Source organism: Rhinoraja longicauda, chromosome 5 (genome assembly GCF_053455715.1).
Source record: "Rhinoraja longicauda isolate Sanriku21f chromosome 5, sRhiLon1.1, whole genome shotgun sequence".
NCBI classification, from domain to species: domain Eukaryota; kingdom Metazoa; phylum Chordata; class Chondrichthyes; order Rajiformes; family Arhynchobatidae; genus Rhinoraja; species Rhinoraja longicauda.
The window spans coordinates 24,351,343-24,369,748 of NC_135957.1; the positions used below are offsets into that span (position 1 = coordinate 24,351,343).

Below are 18,406 nucleotides of genomic sequence, written 5' to 3' on the forward strand. Positions count from 1 at the left end.
AGACGAAATTGCTGAGCATTTGGATAGCAGTAACAGGATCATTCCGAGTCAGCATGGATTTACGAAGGGGAAATCATGCTTGACAAATCTACTGGAATTTTTTGAGGATGTAACTAGGAAAATTGACAGGGGAGAGTCAGTGGATGTGGTGTACCTCGACTTTCAGAAAGCCTTCGACAAGGTCCCACATAGGAGATTAGTGGGCAAAATTAGAGCACATGGTATTGGGGGTAGGGTACTGACATGGATAGAAAATTGGTTGACAGACAGAAAGCAAAGAGTGGGGATAAATGGGTCCCTTTCGGAATGGCAGGCAGTGACCAGTGGGGTACCGCAAGGTTCGGTGCTGGGACCCCAGCTATATACGATATACATTAATGACTTAGATGAAGGGATTAAAAGTACCATTAGCAAATTTGCAGATGATACTAAACTGGGGGGTAGTGTGAATTGTGAGGAAGATGCAATAAGGCTGCAGGGTGACTTGGACAGGTTGTGTGAGTGGGCGGATACATGGCAGATGCAGTTTAATGTAGATAAGTGTGAGGTTATTCACTTTGGAAGTAAGAATAGAAAGGCAGATTATTATCTGAATGGTGTCAAGTTAGGAAGAGGGGATGTTCAACGAGATCTGGGTGTCCTAGTGCATCAGTCACTGAAAGGAAGCATGCAGGTACAGCAGGCAGTGAAGAAAGCAAATGGAATGTTGGCCTTCGTAACAAGAGGAGTTGAGTATAGGAGCAAAGAGGTCCTTCTACAGTTGTACCGGGCCCTAGTGAGACCGCACCTGGAGTACTGTGTGCAGTTTTGGTCTCCAAATTTGAGGAAGGATATTCTTGCTATTGAGGGCGTGCAGCGTAGGTTCACTAGGTTGATTCCCAGAATGGCGGGACTGTCGTATGTTGAAAGGCTGGAGCAATTAGGCTTGTATACACTGGAATTTAGAAGGATGAGGGGGGATCTTATTGAAACATATAAGATAATTAGGGGATTGGACACATTAGAGGCAGGAAACATGTTTCCAATGTTGGGGGAGTCCAGAACAAGGGGCCACAGTTTAAGAATAAGGGGTAGGCCATTTAGAACGGAGATGAGGAAGAACTTTTTCAGTCAGAGAGTGGTGAAGGTGTGGAATTCTCTGCCTCAGAAGGCAGTGGAGGCCAGTTCGTTGGATGCTTTCAAGAGAGAGCTGGATAGAGCTCTTAAGGATAGCGGAGTGAGGGGGTATGGGGAGAAGGCAGGAACGGGGTACTGATTGAGAGTGATCAGCCATGATCGCATTGAATGGCGGTGCTGGCTCGAAGGGCTGAATGGCCTACTCCTGCACCTATTGTCTATTGTCTATCAATTCTTTTGTTTATCTCCATTGTCTATTTCAGCAGAGTCTTAGTGTGGTTACGGGCCCTTCAGCCCAACTTGCCCACACCAGCTAACATGTCCCAACTACACTAGTCCTACCTGCCTGTGTTTGGCTCATATCCCTCTAAACCTGTCCTATCCATGTACCTGATGAAATGTTTCTTAACCATTGCAATAGTACTTGCCTCAACTACCTTCTCCGACAACTTGTTCCATACACCCATCACCCTTGGTGTGAAAATGTTACCCCTCAGGTTCCTATTAAATCTTCCCCCCTCCCCCGCCCCGCCTCACCTTAAACATATATACTCTGGTTCTCGATTCCCCTACGTTGGGCAAGAGACTCTGCATCTACCCGATCTATTCCTCGCATGATTTTATATACCTCAATAAGATCCTCCTGCGCTCCAAGGAATAGAGTCCTAGCCTGCTCAACCTCTTTCACTTGCTAGGCCCTCGAGCCCTGTTGTTTAGAAAAAATCTTTATGCAGGTTTAAATAAATGTAGTATAAATATCTCATGGACTTATAATGTTAGATGTTCCTGAAACATTGTAAACATTTTGTTCTCCTAATCAATTATGGATGATGGATTAATGTTTCAAAACTACACATAGGTGGCTTTTTTCTCTTAATCAATCATTTTTCCCCCAATAAGTAAAACATATATTTTAAATAAGTTTAAATCAAAGACTAAAATTTCACTTGCAAATATCGGTAAGTTAGCTGTTGCATCAGTGCAGGTCTACAGCTGAAGGTGCTCCTAAATTATGTTAGGGAATGCCAGGATTTAGATCCAATGATAATGATGAACAAGGAATAAAAATCTAAATCAGGACTTCTGGAATTTTTTGAGGATGTGACAAGTAAAAAAGATGAAGGAGAGCCAGTGGATGTAGTGTATCTAGACTTTCAGAAAACCTTTGATAAGGCCCCACACAGGAGATTGTTGAGCAAAATTAGAGCACATGGTATTGGGGTAGGGTGTTGACATGGATAGAGAATTGGTTGGAAGACAGGAAGCAAAGAGTAGGAGTAAACGGGACCTTTTCAGAATGGCAGGTAGAGGTGAGTGGAGTGCCGCAAGGCTCGGTGTTAGGGCCGCAACTATTTACCATATATATTAATGATTTGGATGAAGGAATTAGAAGTAACACTGGCAAGCTTCACACAAAGCTGGGTGGCAGTGTGAACTGCGAAGAGGATGTTAGGAGGTTGCAGGGTGACCTGGACAGGTTGAGTGAGTGGGCAGATACATGGCAAATGCAGTATAATGTAGATAAATGTGAGGTTATCCACTTTGGCGGCAAAAACAAGGAGGCAGATTATTATCTCAATGGTGTCAGGTTAGGTAAGGGGGAAGTGCAGCGAGACCTGGGTGTCCTTGTACACCAGTCACTGAAGGTGGCGTGCAGGTACAGCAGGCAGTGAAGAAAGCTAATGGCATGTTGGCCTTTATAACGAGAGGATTTCAGTATAGGAGTAAAGATGTTATTCTGCAGTTGTAAAGGGCCCTGGTAAGACCACATCTGGCGTACTGTGTACAGTTTTGGTCTCCTAATTTGAGGAAGGACATTCTTGTAATAGAGGCAGTGCAGTGTATGTTCACGAGATTGATCCCTGGGATGGCGGGACTGTCATATGAGGAAAGATCGAAAAGACTGGGCTTGTATTCACTGGAGTTTGGAAGGATGAGAGGGGATCCTATAGAGACATATAAAATTATAAAAGGACTGGACAAGCTAGATGCAGGAAAAATGTTCCCAATGTTGGGGGAGTCCAGAACCAGGGGCCACAGTCTTAGAATAAAGGGGAGGCCATTTAAAACTGAGGTGAGAAGGGACTTTTTCACCCAGAGTTGTGAATTTGTGGAATTCTCTGCCACGGAGGGCAGTGGAGGCCAAGTCACTGGAAGAATTTAAGAGAGTTAGATAGAGCTCTGGGGGCTAGTGGAATCAGGGGATATGGGGAGAAGTTGGGCACAGGTTACTGATTGTGGATGATCAGCCATGATCACAATGAATGGCTCGAAGGGCCAAATGGCCTCCTCCTGTACCTATTTTCTATGTTTCTATCTATGTAGGACAGTTTACAAGTTAAAAGCAGCAGTATGCACAAACAAATGTGGAGCAACAGTGGACCATTGGTCTCTCATGTCTGCTTCACACATAAAACCTGGTTCAACTCTTCATTCCTGGCCAGCAGCAAAAACCAATTATACTGCGTAGTGTGCAGCCATACCACGAGTCCAGAGTGCAAATGGGGCTAGGCTCTGGAGTGCTTGTATATTTGCTGATCCTTTTAATCTCATCCAATTCATGGAAAAATACAGTATATCTCTGTATAATTTGTGAACAAATGAAATGTATGTTTGGATATTAATAGAAGGTAGACACAAAATGCAGCAGTAACTCAGCGGGACAGGCAGCATCACTGGAGAGAAGGAATGAGTGATGTTTCGGGTCGAGATCCTTCTTCAGTCTAAATTCCATGAATTTAAACCAGCATCTGCAGTTCTTTCCAACACATTTTGTCCACTCCACTGCGAAATCTCCTCAAGGTATGTCTGCTTTGAAGGGGTTCTCCTCCTCTCTTTGACGAGAGTTCAGCAACATCCTCTCTCACTGCTCCCCCTCTGTGATTCCTCCTTCCTTCGGATATTAATAGATGTGATATCCAATATAAAGAAAACCTGCTAGTTCGGCACTGCCAAAGGAATCCCATGAATCTGGCTGGTAACCCATCACTGCATCCCCTCCATAGTTAAAACATCCTTCATACTGTAGGTTGCTTCATCTTGAATGGCAACAAACTACTATTGACATTGGTGCTATAATGATGTACCCGTCAACAATGGTCACTACTTGGCAGTTTTGTGGTACAAATTTACTTGCCAATTAACAGCCCCTGCGAGAATGTTGTCTTGCTCACTCTGGCAATGGAGGAATCCCAGCACCAAAAGGTCAGTAGGGGAATGGGAGTTGAAATGGTTAGCAACCGAAGATACAGCAAGCGTTGGCCTCTTCCCATTCTGTCCTGAGCCTCTTTCAATGCCCATGCAAGGCCACATGTAAACTGGAGAAACAACACCTCATATTCTCCTTGGGTAGCTTACAATCCAACGGTATGAACATTGAATTCTCCAATTTTAGGCAACTGCATAACCCTCTCCCTTCTTCCCCTATTTATTCCGCCGTCCCAACTCCTGCTCCCCATGCCCCACCTAGACATGCCATTTCTCCACTCCTACATTCCTTCCTCTAGTTTCGCAATTACAACTCTTCAATTCTTTTGTCTCACATCTGAGGCCTTTGTCCAATCAGCTGCCTATCACCCATATCAACCTATTCCTGCCAGGCTTTGTCCTGCCCCTTCTCAATTCCAGCTTTCTCTCCCCTAGCGTCCTACAATCAGTCTGAAGAAGGGTCCCGACCCCAAATATCACTATCATAATTTTGTGTCTATCCCAAATATCACCTATCCATGTTCTCCTAAGATGCTGCCTGATCCGTGGTTATTCCAGCACTCTGTCTTCTCCAGTCAAAATGCCATCATTTGTGTATGAAGGTATAATTGGAAAGTTGTTTATCACATCGAGAGAAAGAGAATAGAATTTTAGGGGATGTAGTGATTCACACGATTCCAATCATATTAAAGTTAATTTACCTACTCCCAAGTATTTTTAACATCGATTCAATATGGCTGTTGGATCAGGATACCTAAAAAAAAGCCAAATTTTTCATACTTGTCCAAAGGCAGTGAAAATTGAATAGTGCGCTGAGCATTTAAGGAATATTTTTGTTGTTGTGACATCAGATATTCTGAAAGCAGTCATGTAGTTTCACACTCGACAATCATCACCAATTTGTGATGTAACTATGTAATGTGGGCCTCATATTGATGCTCAGATAATGAAACTTCGGACAACACATTCATGATACACTTTATGCTTTACGGCCAATAAAATAACAATAGGAAATTGCATATTTCCCATCCTGGCCTACAACTACACTGATCTGAATGTAAATGTTTATTGCAAGATCAAGTTATCAAAGCTGTTACACAATCTATCCATCCTATTCACTTCCCTCTATCAAATAGATTCTACAAAGAACGAGCACCTTTGAAAACATAATAGAAATAAACTGACCTAACAATGAGGCAGAACAAATAATTCAAAGGTTAGCAGAACAAAGGTGAAATGATACAGCTGTATTACAATAGGATTGTAAGAATTAAAATCAAAATGCATTATTATTTTTGCTATTTAATACTTCAAACCTGTTGGAGCACTTCAACTTAGAAACCTTATGAAAATTAATCGATATTAGTAACTGGATTTTGCTGTAAAACTGTATGAATTATTAATTTATATTACAGAATGTTTAGAATCAAGTGGAGTAGATCCACCCTGGTGCCAGGTAACATGTTTGTAATGTTAAGTTGTGAGCAATGAAAGATACTGGTGCAAGATCTGTAGAATTATCCTCTGGATACAAATGGCTAAGTCGAGAAATTAAAATGGAAATGAGGATAAAGAATGGAATGTAATAACAGATGATGGCTATAATGGAGTAATCAGCGATTCAGTCAGTGGAATCAAGAAAGTACATTTCTACTAGGTTGAATCAGTCCAAACCCGACTATCAATTTAAGTGGGGAATCTGTCAGGTGACAGTATCAGAAGTGTTTTGAGAGTAAAACATTGACACAATCTTAAATTAGTTGAAGTGATTCATAATAATTGCAAGAGCTTTTGTAGAAGGATAACACAATCTTAATAAACATAAATGTTAAAACTGGTTGTTTGGCATGTTATAAATTATAAATTTAAAAACATAGGAACAAAAGATTTAGGAAAAACTCATGTTCAACCTCACTGAACTTCACCAGTCCAATGTGGGAGCACAAATGTGAAAATCACTAGCTGTGCAGATGTTTATGACTTTGCGTTTGCGCAGTGATCCACCATCATGGAGGTACATGCTGGCAGTTCTGCACGTAACTGCTGGAATAACTATTGCCATTTCTACTTAAGGTTCAGGCCAATAAATTGATTTTTGAAGAACGGCATACAAGCACCAAACTAATAATTACAATCGAAGAGTTAAATTACAAGGAGATATTACAGAATTGCATTTCATCAATTTAGCTTTAAAAATAACTTTATTGTAATTTCAGTTATTGAGGAGAATTTATGAGATTGACAGAGAGAAGTTATTTCTCATGCTTGATAGTCAAGGATGGAGTTATCCACCTCAAAAAAAAGCTAGAACTCAGAAGAAAATTTAGCTTCTTGATGTAAAGAGATAACAGAAATATAAAACGATTTTCCACAAATGACATTTAATGTCAAGTCTTATTTTTTTTTAAATCAGATTAATAGGATTTTGAATATCTCAAAAGACACTGAAGTAAAAGGTACATTGTCACAAATGTGCCGAATGGCAGATCTGGCATGAGGAGCTAACTGGTCTATTCCTGTTTGAATGTTCAGATATAAAAATATTTCATTGGAAATAAGTTAATTTCCTGAAATTTAAAAGGGAAATGGTCGTGATGGACTGGAATTAAAAAATAGATAAAGGAATTGTGATTGAACAATGGTAGATTTAAGGTATTGATGAAAAAATAAAGCAAATGGAAAATAAAATTATATTCTTGTGAAGATGGAGAGCATGGATGAGGGATTTAACATTTGCTTAGTCAGATTGTGCTGCACCACCTTGGTACTACATCACCAATGTTTAAGATAAAGAAATCTAATTTATCTTCAAATTCAGCAGAGATATGGCAAAAATCAACAACGTTGACACAGTTAGTTTTTCCACTGCAAGCTGACGGTCAGTTTCATATCTAAAATCCAAAGACTTGAAAATTCAGTATTAACTGACATTTCAGTTTAATATTATGAATCACTATTAATGGGAACATCTTTCCAATAAGTGTGGAATACAATTGATCCAATGATGCTATTCAAAGAATTTGCCCCAAGTCTACACCAAACATTCCAAAGACACATTATTTGGTCATTTGTCATATGACTGTTCTTGGCCAATTTACCAATTTAACTGCCACATTTGCAACCATATTACAAGTTCATCTGTGCATGTGTCCAGAAACGGAATATTAAAATATTTAATTACCTTTCTTCTCATAAATTCAGTAAGAGTACATTTTATTCCCCATTTCAAATTTTTGGGCAGTGAATTGTGAATCTGTTAAGATGATATTACCTGAATGGCCAGAATTGCCAGTGCTTCAAAATGTTAGAGACAAAATGTGAAAACAGTTGGATTACTATAGACAAAAAAGGTGTCTTTTCTTTATGAACGATCAAAAAGTCTAGACATCTACTAGCACATCTTTCTCTAATACACTTTAGTGCTTAGTTCTTTTCATGTTGTCAAGTATATTGAAAATATACATGGAAAATGTGCTATTTAGCTGCTGATTATGAAATCTAAGTTCAATATATTAAATTATCCACCCTACTAAATATTTCAGAAAGGCTATTTTGCAATCAAACTAATTTATTTGGAGGTATTAATCAATTCTCAGCTTTTGTGATTTGTAGTAATGAGCATTTTCAGGCTAAACAGTTTAAATGTCTGATGTTTTCAAGCCAGCTCTTTCTGACCCAGACAATTTGCAATAACCTCAACCGTAATAAAAATTCCTAACCACCATTATTTTTTAAAAAACACATCAATTTGCCTTTATAATAAATGCCAAATGTTACTCAGTGTTAAAGTATTCAGCATAGCCAATCGTGAACTTGTTGAATTTTACACCCAAGTAAATACCAGGCATATAAAATTGATTTTATAAACAAGTGTGAAAATAATCCACTTTCCCAAATACATGTTTTCTGGACACAAGTCCTCAATTACCATTTGTATTCGTATAATAATAATAAAATCATTATTATTTTTTCACAACTCAATCCATTTCCTATCACGTTAAGTAGAGTGATTAATATGAAAGTCTGCAAGTCCAGCTGTAGGTTTTATAATATACAATTTAATCTGCACAGCTTACTAAGATTTATATTCATGAAAAGTTAATACATTTAAATAACAATGTTATTAGAGACCAATGTTAGCAGTTTTACATCAAGGGTGACATCATGGACCTAACATCTCCTAACCACTTTTTAAAAATCAATAATAAGTGATGACTAGATCAATATTTTGAAACCTCAAGGTCTTTAATTAGTCTGATTTTAATTTTCCACTTCCTCAATTGACTATGCCCCAAATTATGTAATTTTAAAAGGAGCACCTCAGAAAGGAAAGAAAGAGACTCCAACTGCAAAGATCTGACAAAAGCTGAATAGGTCTTGGTTTTGCCAACATGAAGTCTGGAATATCTGCAGCAAGTTTTTTTTAGCAACAATGAGCAGATATTTAAATGAAACAGAAAACTTCCTTAGTTAAGTATCCAATCCAAATTTTGTAGGTCAACATGAGCAAACCTCAACCTGATATTTAGAAGCTGGTTTAACTAGTGATGTAAGATTTAATTTTTTATGACAGTACACAATGAAATATACAAATTGACCAACACACCCAAATCTATGTGTACCAGCTTGCTGACAAATTAAAAGATTATTTGGATTTATCAACTATCGCTGATACAGTTAAAAGGATATATCCTATAATTTGAAACCTTTGATAAAGATAGTAATTATTACAAATCTCCCTCTGTTTCTTCCTTTTTTTTTTGATATGATGCTTCAGATAACAAAGCTTCAGTCTTAAAGCAGAAACAGTCTCATTGTCTGGTTAGCCTTAAAGAATGGGTCCACACATTAGTCTGTCACTATTTCTTAGCTGGGAATCTCTTCCACTCAAAGGCAAGAGAAACTGGAAATTCACAAAGGCATTATAGGGTGAAAAGTATAATCCTCTGGTGCACCGCTTGCAGTTTCTCCTGGATAATTAAGGTAACATACAATCTGTGCAAAACACAATAATCCATGCATATAAAAGCAAGATATTGCAGATGCAGAAAATCTAAAAATAAAAAAACAAACATGCTGGAAATATTCAACAGGTCAGGCACTTTTAATGAAAAATGTTTTGGATTGATGATTTTTGTCAAAATAAAGGAAGGTTAGAAATTAAACACATACAGTGCATTCAGAAAGTATTCAGACCCCTTCACTTTTTCCACATTTTACTATGTTATAACCTTATTTTAAAATGGATTAAATTCATTCTTTTTATCGTCAATCTACACACAATACCCCAGAATAAAAAAATGAAAACAGGTGTTTAGAAATTTTTGCAAAGTAATTAAAAAGAAATAACTGAAATATCACAATTACATAAGTATTCAGACCCTTTGCTATGACAATTAAAATTGAGCTTAGGTTCATCCTGTTTCCATTGATTATCCTTGAGATCTTTCTACAACTTGATTGGAGTCCACCAGTGGTAAATTAAATTGATTGGACATGATTTGGAAAGGATCACACCTGTCTATATAAGGTCCCACAGTTGACAATGCATGTCAGAGCAAAAACCCAGTCATGAAGATGAAGGAATTGTCTGTAGACCTCCGAGACAGGATTGTGTAGAGACACAGATCTGAGGAATGGCATAAAACAATTTCTGCAGCTTTGCAGGTCCCGAAGAGCACAGTGGCCTCTGTCATTCTTAAATGGAAGTACTTTGGAACCACCAGGACTCTTCATAGAGCTGGCCACCCAGCCAAACTGAGCAATAGGGGGAGAAGGGCCTTAGTCAGGGAGGTGACCAAGAACCCGATGGTCACTTTGACAGAGCTTCAGATTTCCTCTGTGAAGATGGGAGAACCTTCCAGAAGGATAACTATATTTGCAGCACTCCACCAATCAGGCCTTTATGGTAGAGTGGCCAGACGGAAGCCACTTCTCAGTAAAAGGCACATGCCAGCCCGCTTGGAGTTTGCCAAAAGGCACCTAAAGGAATCTCAGACCATGAGAAACAAGATTCTCTGGTCTGATGAAACTAAGATTGAACTCTATGGCCTGAATGCCAAGCGGCACCGATCATCACCTGTCCAATACCATACCTACAGTGAAGCATGGTGGTGGCAGCATCATGCTGTGGAGATGTTTTTCAGTGGCAGGAACTGTGAGACTAGTCAGGATCGAGGGAAAGATGAACAGAGCAAAGTACAGAGAGATCCTTGATGAAAACCTGCTCCAGAGCTTTCTGGACCTCAGACTGGGGCAGAGGTTCACCTTCCAACAGGGTAACGACCCTAAGCACACAGGCAAGACAATGCAGGAGTGGCTTCGTGACAAGTCTGTGAATGTCCTTGAGTGACCCAGCCAGAGCCTGTACTTGAACCCAATTGAACATCTCTGGAGGGACCTGAAAATCTCCCAGATGTTCTAGTGGCAAGACATCCTAGGGTGACGGAGGAACTGCAGGAAATCCACATTAGGCAGGAAATGGTGTTGGGTAGACTGATGGGGCTGAAGGCTGATAAATCCCCAGGGCCTGATGGTCTGCATCCCAGAGTACTTAAGGAGGTGGCGCTGAAAATTGTGGATGCATTGGTGATCATTTTCCAATGTTCTATAGATTCAGGATCAGTTCCTGTGGATTGGAAGGTAGCTAATGTTGTCCCACTTTTTAAGAAAGGAGGGAGAGAGAAAACGGGAAATTATAGACCAGTTAGTCTTACATCAGTGGTGGGGAAGATGCTGGAGCCAATTATAAAAGACGAAATTGCAGAGCATTTGGATAGTAGTAACAGGATCGTTCTGAGTCAGCATGGATTTACGAAGGGGAAATCATGCTTGACTAATCTTCTGGAATTCTTTGAGGATGTAACTAGGAAAATTGACAGGGGAGAGCCGGTGGATGTGGTGTACCTTGACTTTCAGAAAGCCTTTGACAAGGTTCCACATAGGAGATTAGTGGGCAAAATTAGAGCACATGGTATTGGAGGTAGGGTACTGACATGGATAGAAAATTGGTTGCAGACAGAAAGCAAAGAGTGGGGATAAATGGGTCCCTTTCAGAATGGCAGGCAGTAACTAGTGGGGTACTGCAAGGCTCGGTGCTGGGACCGCAGCTACCCTGGGATGGCAGGACTTTCATATGAAGAAAGACTGGATAGACTAGGCTTACACTCACTGGAATTTAGAAGACTGAGGGGGGATCTTATTGAAACTTATAAAATTCTTAAGGGGTTGGAGAGGCTAGATGCGGGAAGATTGTTCCCGATGTTGGGGAAGTCCAGAACCAGGGGTCACAGCTTAAGGATAAAGGGGAAGTCTTTTAGGACCGAGATGAGAAAACATTTCTTCACGCAGAGAGTGGTGAGTCTGTGGAATTCTCTGCCACAGAAGGTAGTTGAGGCCAGTTCATTGGCTATATTTAAGAGGGAGTTAGATGTGGCCCTTGTGGCTAAAGGGATCAGGGGGTATGGAGAGAAGGCAGGTACAGGTTACTGAGCTGGATGATCAGCCATGATCATATTGAATGGCGGTGCAGGCTCGAAGGGCCGAATGGCCTACTCCTGCACCTATTTTCTATGTTTCTACAATATACGTTAATGACTTGGATGAAGAGATTAAAAGTACCATTAGCAAATTTGCAGATGATACAAAGCTGGGTGGTAGTGTGAACTGTGAGGAAGATGCTATGAGGTTGCAGGGTGACTTGGACAGGTTGTGTGAGTGGGCGGATGCATGGCAGATGCAGTTTAATGTGGATAAGTGTGAAGTTATCCACTTTGGTGGTAAGAATAGGAAGGCAGAGTATTATCTGAATGGTGTCAAGTTAGGAAAAGGGGACGTACAACGAGATCTGGGTGTCCTAGTGCATCAGTCACTGAAAGGAAGCATGCAGGTACAGCAGGCAGTGAAGAAAGCCAATGGAATGTTGGCCTTCATAACAGGAGGAGTTGAGTATAGGAGCAAAGAGGTCCTTCTGCAGTTGTACAGGCCCCTAGTGAGACCGCACCTGGAGTACTGTGTGCAGTTTTGGTCTCCAAATTTGAGGAAGGATATTCTTGCTATTGAGGGTGTGCAGCGTAGGTTTACTAGGTTAATTCCGGAATTAACTCCGGAACTGAGTTATGTTGACTGTCATATGTTGAAAGACTGGAGCGACTAGGCTTGTATACACTGAAATTTATAAGGATGAGAGGAGATCTTATCGAAACGTATAAGATTATTAAGGGGTTGGACACGTTAGAGGCAGGAAACATGTTCCCAATGTTGGGGGAGTCCAGAACAAGGGGCCACAGTTTAAGAATATGGGGTAGGCCATTTAGAATAGAGATGAGGAAAAACCTTTTCAGTCAGAGAGTTGTGAATCTGTGGAATTCTCTGCCTCAGAAGGCAGTGGAGGCCAATTCTCTGAATGCATTCAAGATAGAGCTCCTAAGGATAGTGGAGTCAGGGGGTATGGGGAGAAGGCAGGAACGGGGTACTGACTGAGAATGATCAGCCATGATCACATTGAATGGTGGTGCTGGCTTGAAGGGCCAAATGGCCTCCTCCTGCACCTATTGTCTATTGTCTAAAATAGCTGTGCATCAACGCTCCCCATCCAACCTGACAGAGCTTGAAAGGATCTGCAGAGAAGAACGGGAGAAATTACCCAAATACAGGTGTGCCAAGTTTGTAGCGTCATACCCAAGAAGACTTGAGGCTGTAATCACTGCCAAAGGTGCCTCAACAAAGTACCGAGTAAAGGGTCTGAATACCTATGTAAATATGATATTTCAGTTATTTCTTTTTAATTGCTTTACAAAAATTTCTAAACACCTGTTTTTACTTTTTTATTATGAGGTATTGTGTGTAGATTGATGATAAAAAATGAATTTAATCCATTTTAAAATAAGGCTGTAACATAGCAAAATGTGGAAAAAGTGAAGGGGTCTGAATACTTTCTGAATGCACTATACTCGGTGAACAAGTGAGGACTTTTTCTTGTACTTCTTGATTTTACTATCTGGTTCAAGACTTTTTCCAAACATCTTCTCTCACATACTGGGAGAATATTTGAGCATGCTATTAATTCCAAATCAATTAGCAGACAATAATTAAGGAGAATGGTAATTAAACATCATCACAATTATACTCACATTGAATGCAATTACCTCTATGGTATCTCCTATCTCCTTAAACAAAATCATTTAACTTGGAAGCAACCAAATCACAGTATCATACTTGTTTTAAGAACACTGGAGAAAAGAGCCAAAATATTACAGGCCAATCATGAGCAGAATATCACATCATCCAATGTTCACTTGATTGAAGTATAAAATAGCGATCTCCACTGTCTAAATAGGTGTTTGACAATTTCCACCTTCATGCAGAAATACATTAAAAACACGTTCCTGGTTCGGAAGAAGGGTTGGAAGAGCGAGATAAAGAATGAGGCAGTAATCAGGATGTATTGGGAAGAGGATTTAAAAAATAAAAGGTTGGGTATGGGATGCGAGGGGCTGGGCAAAAATAATTAAGAATTTAAACACAAAGATGAAAATTAGAACATGGAAAAGTACAACAGAGGAACAGGTAGTTTGGCCCACAATGTCTGTGCCAAACATGGTGCCAAGTTAAACTCATTTGCCTGCACATGATCTATACCCCTCCATTCCCTGTGCCTATCTAAAAGCCTCTTCAATGTTCCTGTCGTATCTGCCTCCAGCAACACACATGGCAACAAGTTCCGGGCACCCACCACCCTGTGTAAAATCAATGGGAGGCCACAAATCAATACAAGTTATGGTAAGAGCAAGCAAAACTACAACAGGATGAAAAATGAGCACAATTTCACAAGATGTTTCTGTGATATGGTGAATGGGAAACTTAATGGGAGTGCATCAAAATTGGTTACACTACCTTAGATGAGAAGATTGGCAGTATGTTAACGAGAAACTGAAAGGAGCAAAATTAAACTTCGAAGCTTTGTGCATCATTGTCAACAACATATACGACAACAATTATGGTAAAAGTGGCCATGGAAGTTGCAGCCTTATTAGAATGCCAACTAAAAAAAGGCTGTCTTCCCAATAACCAATCTTAGAAATAGGTTTAACTTTTCTTTCGCTCCAATTCCTGAAATTGTTCCCCAATCCTCTGTTGTAATTCCATTTATTCTAACAGTTTTAGATCCTTTACTGCTGATTAATATGGAAATAATGAACACAGGGACAACACTAAAAATATTTCAATAATTATTTGATGACAAGAGATTGCAGATGCTGGAACCTTGCGAAAAAAACACACAAACTGCTCGAGGAACCCTACTGCTGTTAAGGATCCAGGTACTCATAGAGTCATAGTGTGATAGTGTAGAAACAGGCCATTCGGCCCAATTAGCCCACACCGGCCAACAATGTCCCAGCTACACTAGTCCCACTAGCCTGCGCTTGGTCGATATCCCACCAAACCTGTCCTATCCATGTACCTGTCTAACTGTTTCTTAAACGATGGGATAGTCCCAGCCTCAGTTAGCAGCTTGTTCCATACACCCACCACCTTTTGCGTGAAATCGGATTCCTATTAAATCTTTTCCCCTTCACCTTGAACCTATGTCCTCTGGTCCTCGATTCCCCAACTCTGGGAAAAAGACTCCGTGCATCTACCCGATCTATTCCTCTCATGATTTTGATACTCAAAATAGGTTCCATTGTCCAACCTACATAAAACAAACCTGTGTAACAACCTCTGAATTTTGATATATTTAATATACTCGGGGATGTAAATCGGTGTTTGCAAGAGGTCGAAGACCAACATTTAAAATAGACCAACATTTAAAATACACTTCAGGAATGATCCAGCCACAATGCACGTGTTCTTCCACCCCCTCTAAAAACAATAAATTTGGCTAAACCACATTCACCAACAAAATTTATATAGAATTATAATTCTTAAATTAAAGAGATTCAGGAAAATTGCACATTGAAGACAACAACGCTGGAACAATGACGAGTCAAGCAACTTACTTGAAGATAACATTAGTTAAATGTTTCATTGCACGAAAATATTTAAACTTTACGAATCATGTACATCCGAACAATGCCGGTGTACTCACTTTAGTCCTGCCATTAATATTATAGTTGCCCAGTTTCCCGTTGCAATGCCTGATCAGATCGTCCATGTTGTTCATTAGGATCCCGATCTGCGTGCAGCCCGGTTCTTTGCCATCTATCCAGGTAATCTGGTCGCCTCGAATGTCCCTGGAGGAGTCTCCTTTCTGATTGACCACTTGGCCGTCAGTGAAACGGCCGCGGCGATGCAGTTCCCTCACCTCCCTCAGCACACTGTCGCCCGTCTCCTCGCCCAGGAAGTTGTCCACCACGCAGATGCCGTGCTTGTTCATGCATGGTGCAATGTACTCCAGAACCAGCTTCTGAGAGCCGCCGCTCAGTCCGTGCGGCCCCCGATGACTCCGACTACTGATGCCTGCTCCGGTGAGCAGGTGGCCTGCCGTTCCTTGAGTTTCTTGGTTCTTCTCTGGTTGTTGCCCGTTGACGGGGTCCGGTGTCAGGGGCCGCCGCGGCAGCTGGTGGTTACTGTTCGCTAAAGTGTTGTGCGTACCCTCGTCAGTGGCTCGGCCCTGCCGGCTCGCCGCTTCCTTGCAGACTTGCTTGTGTTTCTTCCAGTCCTGCTTCTGGTGCTCTTTGCTACAATAGAAAGACCTTTTACATCGCCCGCACAGTAGCAGCTTCTCCATTTTGCCGCACAGACCGCAGCTTAGGTCTGGATCGACGGGCGGCGGCGGCCGAGATTCAGGCGTCGGGTGATTTTCGCTAGCCATGTCCGTGAGGGGAAAAGAGGGAGGGAAGAAGGGAGGAGAAGAGGGGACGGGAGCGGCAGGGACACGGTGGATCAGGGTGGCAAAAGGGGCGAGAGGGAGGGTGGGGAAAAGAAGGAAACCCTCCGCCGCCTTTCTTGACAGCAATACGCTCTTCTCAGTCTTCCCTCCCACGCTGGCTCGCATGCATGCGCGCGCACGCGGGTCTGTTGTGGGTGCACGCGCGCCGTGTCGTGCCCGCGCCTCGCCCACCCCTGGATGGCCGCGCCTTGTCCACCCCTGGATGGCCGCGTGCCCGCGCCTTGCCCACCCCTGGATGGCCGCGTGCCCGCGCCTCGCCTGCCCCTGGATGGCCGCTGTCAGAGACTTTAAATTCTAACCGCCGCCTCGCGCAGCATCGCGTGGCGCCGAACCCCGTGCTCGGCGGCTGAGCTGGATGACAACAAGGTTTATTTATTTATTTATTTGTTCATTCATTGCCGCCGCCGCCGCCTCTCCCTCTCTCAGCTTATGAAGAGACCGCCGCCGATGGACCTCCCATGGTGGAGCGTTTGCGAGCGACCTCAACAGTGTTCCCTTTCCCTTCTTTATCTCCGGTCAACGATGTGGTGGGCGGAGCCAGCCTCACTGCAACTGGTGTAACCACAGTAAGCGACACCCACACTGTGAACGCGTTAGTTCCCGAGAATGAATTTAACATTTTAGGACTTGCGTTTATTTGGTTTATTGTTGTCACATGTACCGAGATGCAGTGAAAAAACTTGCGTGTTATCCAGTCAAAGCATACCATAAATGAGTGCAATCAAGCCGTACACCAGGTAGTGCAAAGAGGAAAAATACCAGCGTGTAGAATATACAGTAGTTTTAGTGTTGTACTATTATTGTTACAACGGTTGCTATTACAGAGAACGTCGATAGGCAACGTTTTGGGTCTGGATCCTTCTTCAAACTGATTGTAGTAGAGGTGAGAAAGCTGGAAAACGGGATAGTGATGGTTGGACCAAAGTGCCGGAGTAACTCAGTGGGTCAGCAGCATCTCTGGTGAAAATGGATAAGTGAACCAGTGTTATATAAAGATTGACGACTGACATTTACATTGTACATTAATGACTGAATCGGTGGAACTCATGGACTTCATCAACTTCACCAATTTCCATCCTGCACTCAAATTTACTTGGACCATCTCCGACACCTGCGTCCCTTTTCTTGATCTCACAGTCTCCATCACAGGAAATAGACTATTGACTGATGTTTATTCACAAAATGCTGGAGTAACTCAGTAACTCAGCAGGTCAGGTCAGGCAGCATGTTTGGCCAACTACCCTCACTAGAACTTTTTATCTCCAACTGCCGGAAATCTCCCATCTCCAACGGACCCCCTCCTCTTGGACCCCCCCCCCCCCCCTTTGGCCAACTACCCTCACTTGAACTTTTTATCTCCAACTGCCGAAAAAATGCTGCCTGACCTGCTGAGTTACTCCAGCATTTTGTGAATAAATACCTTCGATTTGTACCAGCATCTGCAGTTATCTTCTTATTGACTGATGTTTATTACAAACCCACTAACTCCCACAACTATCTCCACTTCACTTCTTCCCACCCTGCTTCCTGCAAAGATTCCATCCCCTACTCCCAATTCCTCCATCTACGCCGCATCTGCACTCAAGATGAGGTGTTCCATACCAGGAAATCCGAGATGTCCTCATTCTTTAGGGAACGGGGGTTCCACTCTCCCATCATAGATGAGGCCCTCACTCGTGTCTCATATCATCATATCATATCATATATATACAGCCGGAAACAGGCCTTTTCGGCCCACCAAGTCCGTGCCGCCCAGCGATCCCCGTACATTAACACTATCCTACACCCACTAGGGACAATTTTTACATTTACCCAGCCAATTAACCTACATACCTGTACGTCTTTGGAGTGTGGGAGGAAACCGAAGATCTCGGAGAAAACCCACGCAGGTCACGGGGAGAACGTACAAACTCCTTACAGTGCAGCACCCGTAGTCAGGATCGAACCTGAGTCTCCGGCGCTGCATTCGCTGTAAAGCAGCAACTCTACCGCTGCGCTACCGTGCGCTCCTCGGTACCCAGCACCTCCACTCTTGCTCCCCCTTCCCCTAGTCGCAACAGAGACAGAGTCTCCCTAGTTTTTACCTTTCATCCCATCAGCCATCACATCAAACACGTAATCCTCCGTAATTTTCGCCACCTTCAACGGGATTCCAACACTAGTCACATCTTCCCATCTCCACCCCTTTCC

The 18,406-nt window shown here is 42.0% G+C and overlaps 2 protein-coding genes across 9 annotated transcripts in view; one reads left to right on the top strand and one right to left on the bottom strand.

The window, feature by feature from the left end:
• The window catches only part of egln1a (egl-9 family hypoxia-inducible factor 1a), a 72,379-nt gene extending 56,034 nt beyond the window's left edge, over positions 1-16,345 (bottom strand). For all 3 annotated transcript variants that reach the window (XM_078399131.1, XM_078399130.1, XM_078399132.1), the window contains exon 1: positions 15,413-16,345. In XM_078399131.1, coding sequence (XP_078255257.1) covers positions 15,413-16,321 — 909 coding nt within the window. In that variant the 5' untranslated portion in view covers positions 16,322-16,345. The remainder of the gene's footprint in view (positions 1-15,412) is intronic.
• Positions 16,345-18,406, top strand: part of tsnax (translin-associated factor X) — a 61,780-nt gene continuing 59,718 nt past the window's right edge. For 3 of the 6 annotated variants that reach the window (XM_078399138.1, XM_078399142.1, XM_078399134.1), the window contains exon 1: positions 16,345-16,582. Coding sequence is in view for 1 of the 6 variants with exons in the window: in XM_078399134.1 (XP_078255260.1) it covers positions 16,572-16,582 (11 nt within the window). In the remaining 5 variants the exon portion in view is untranslated. The other 3 variants (XM_078399140.1, XM_078399139.1, XM_078399144.1) reach the window with 1 other exon arrangement.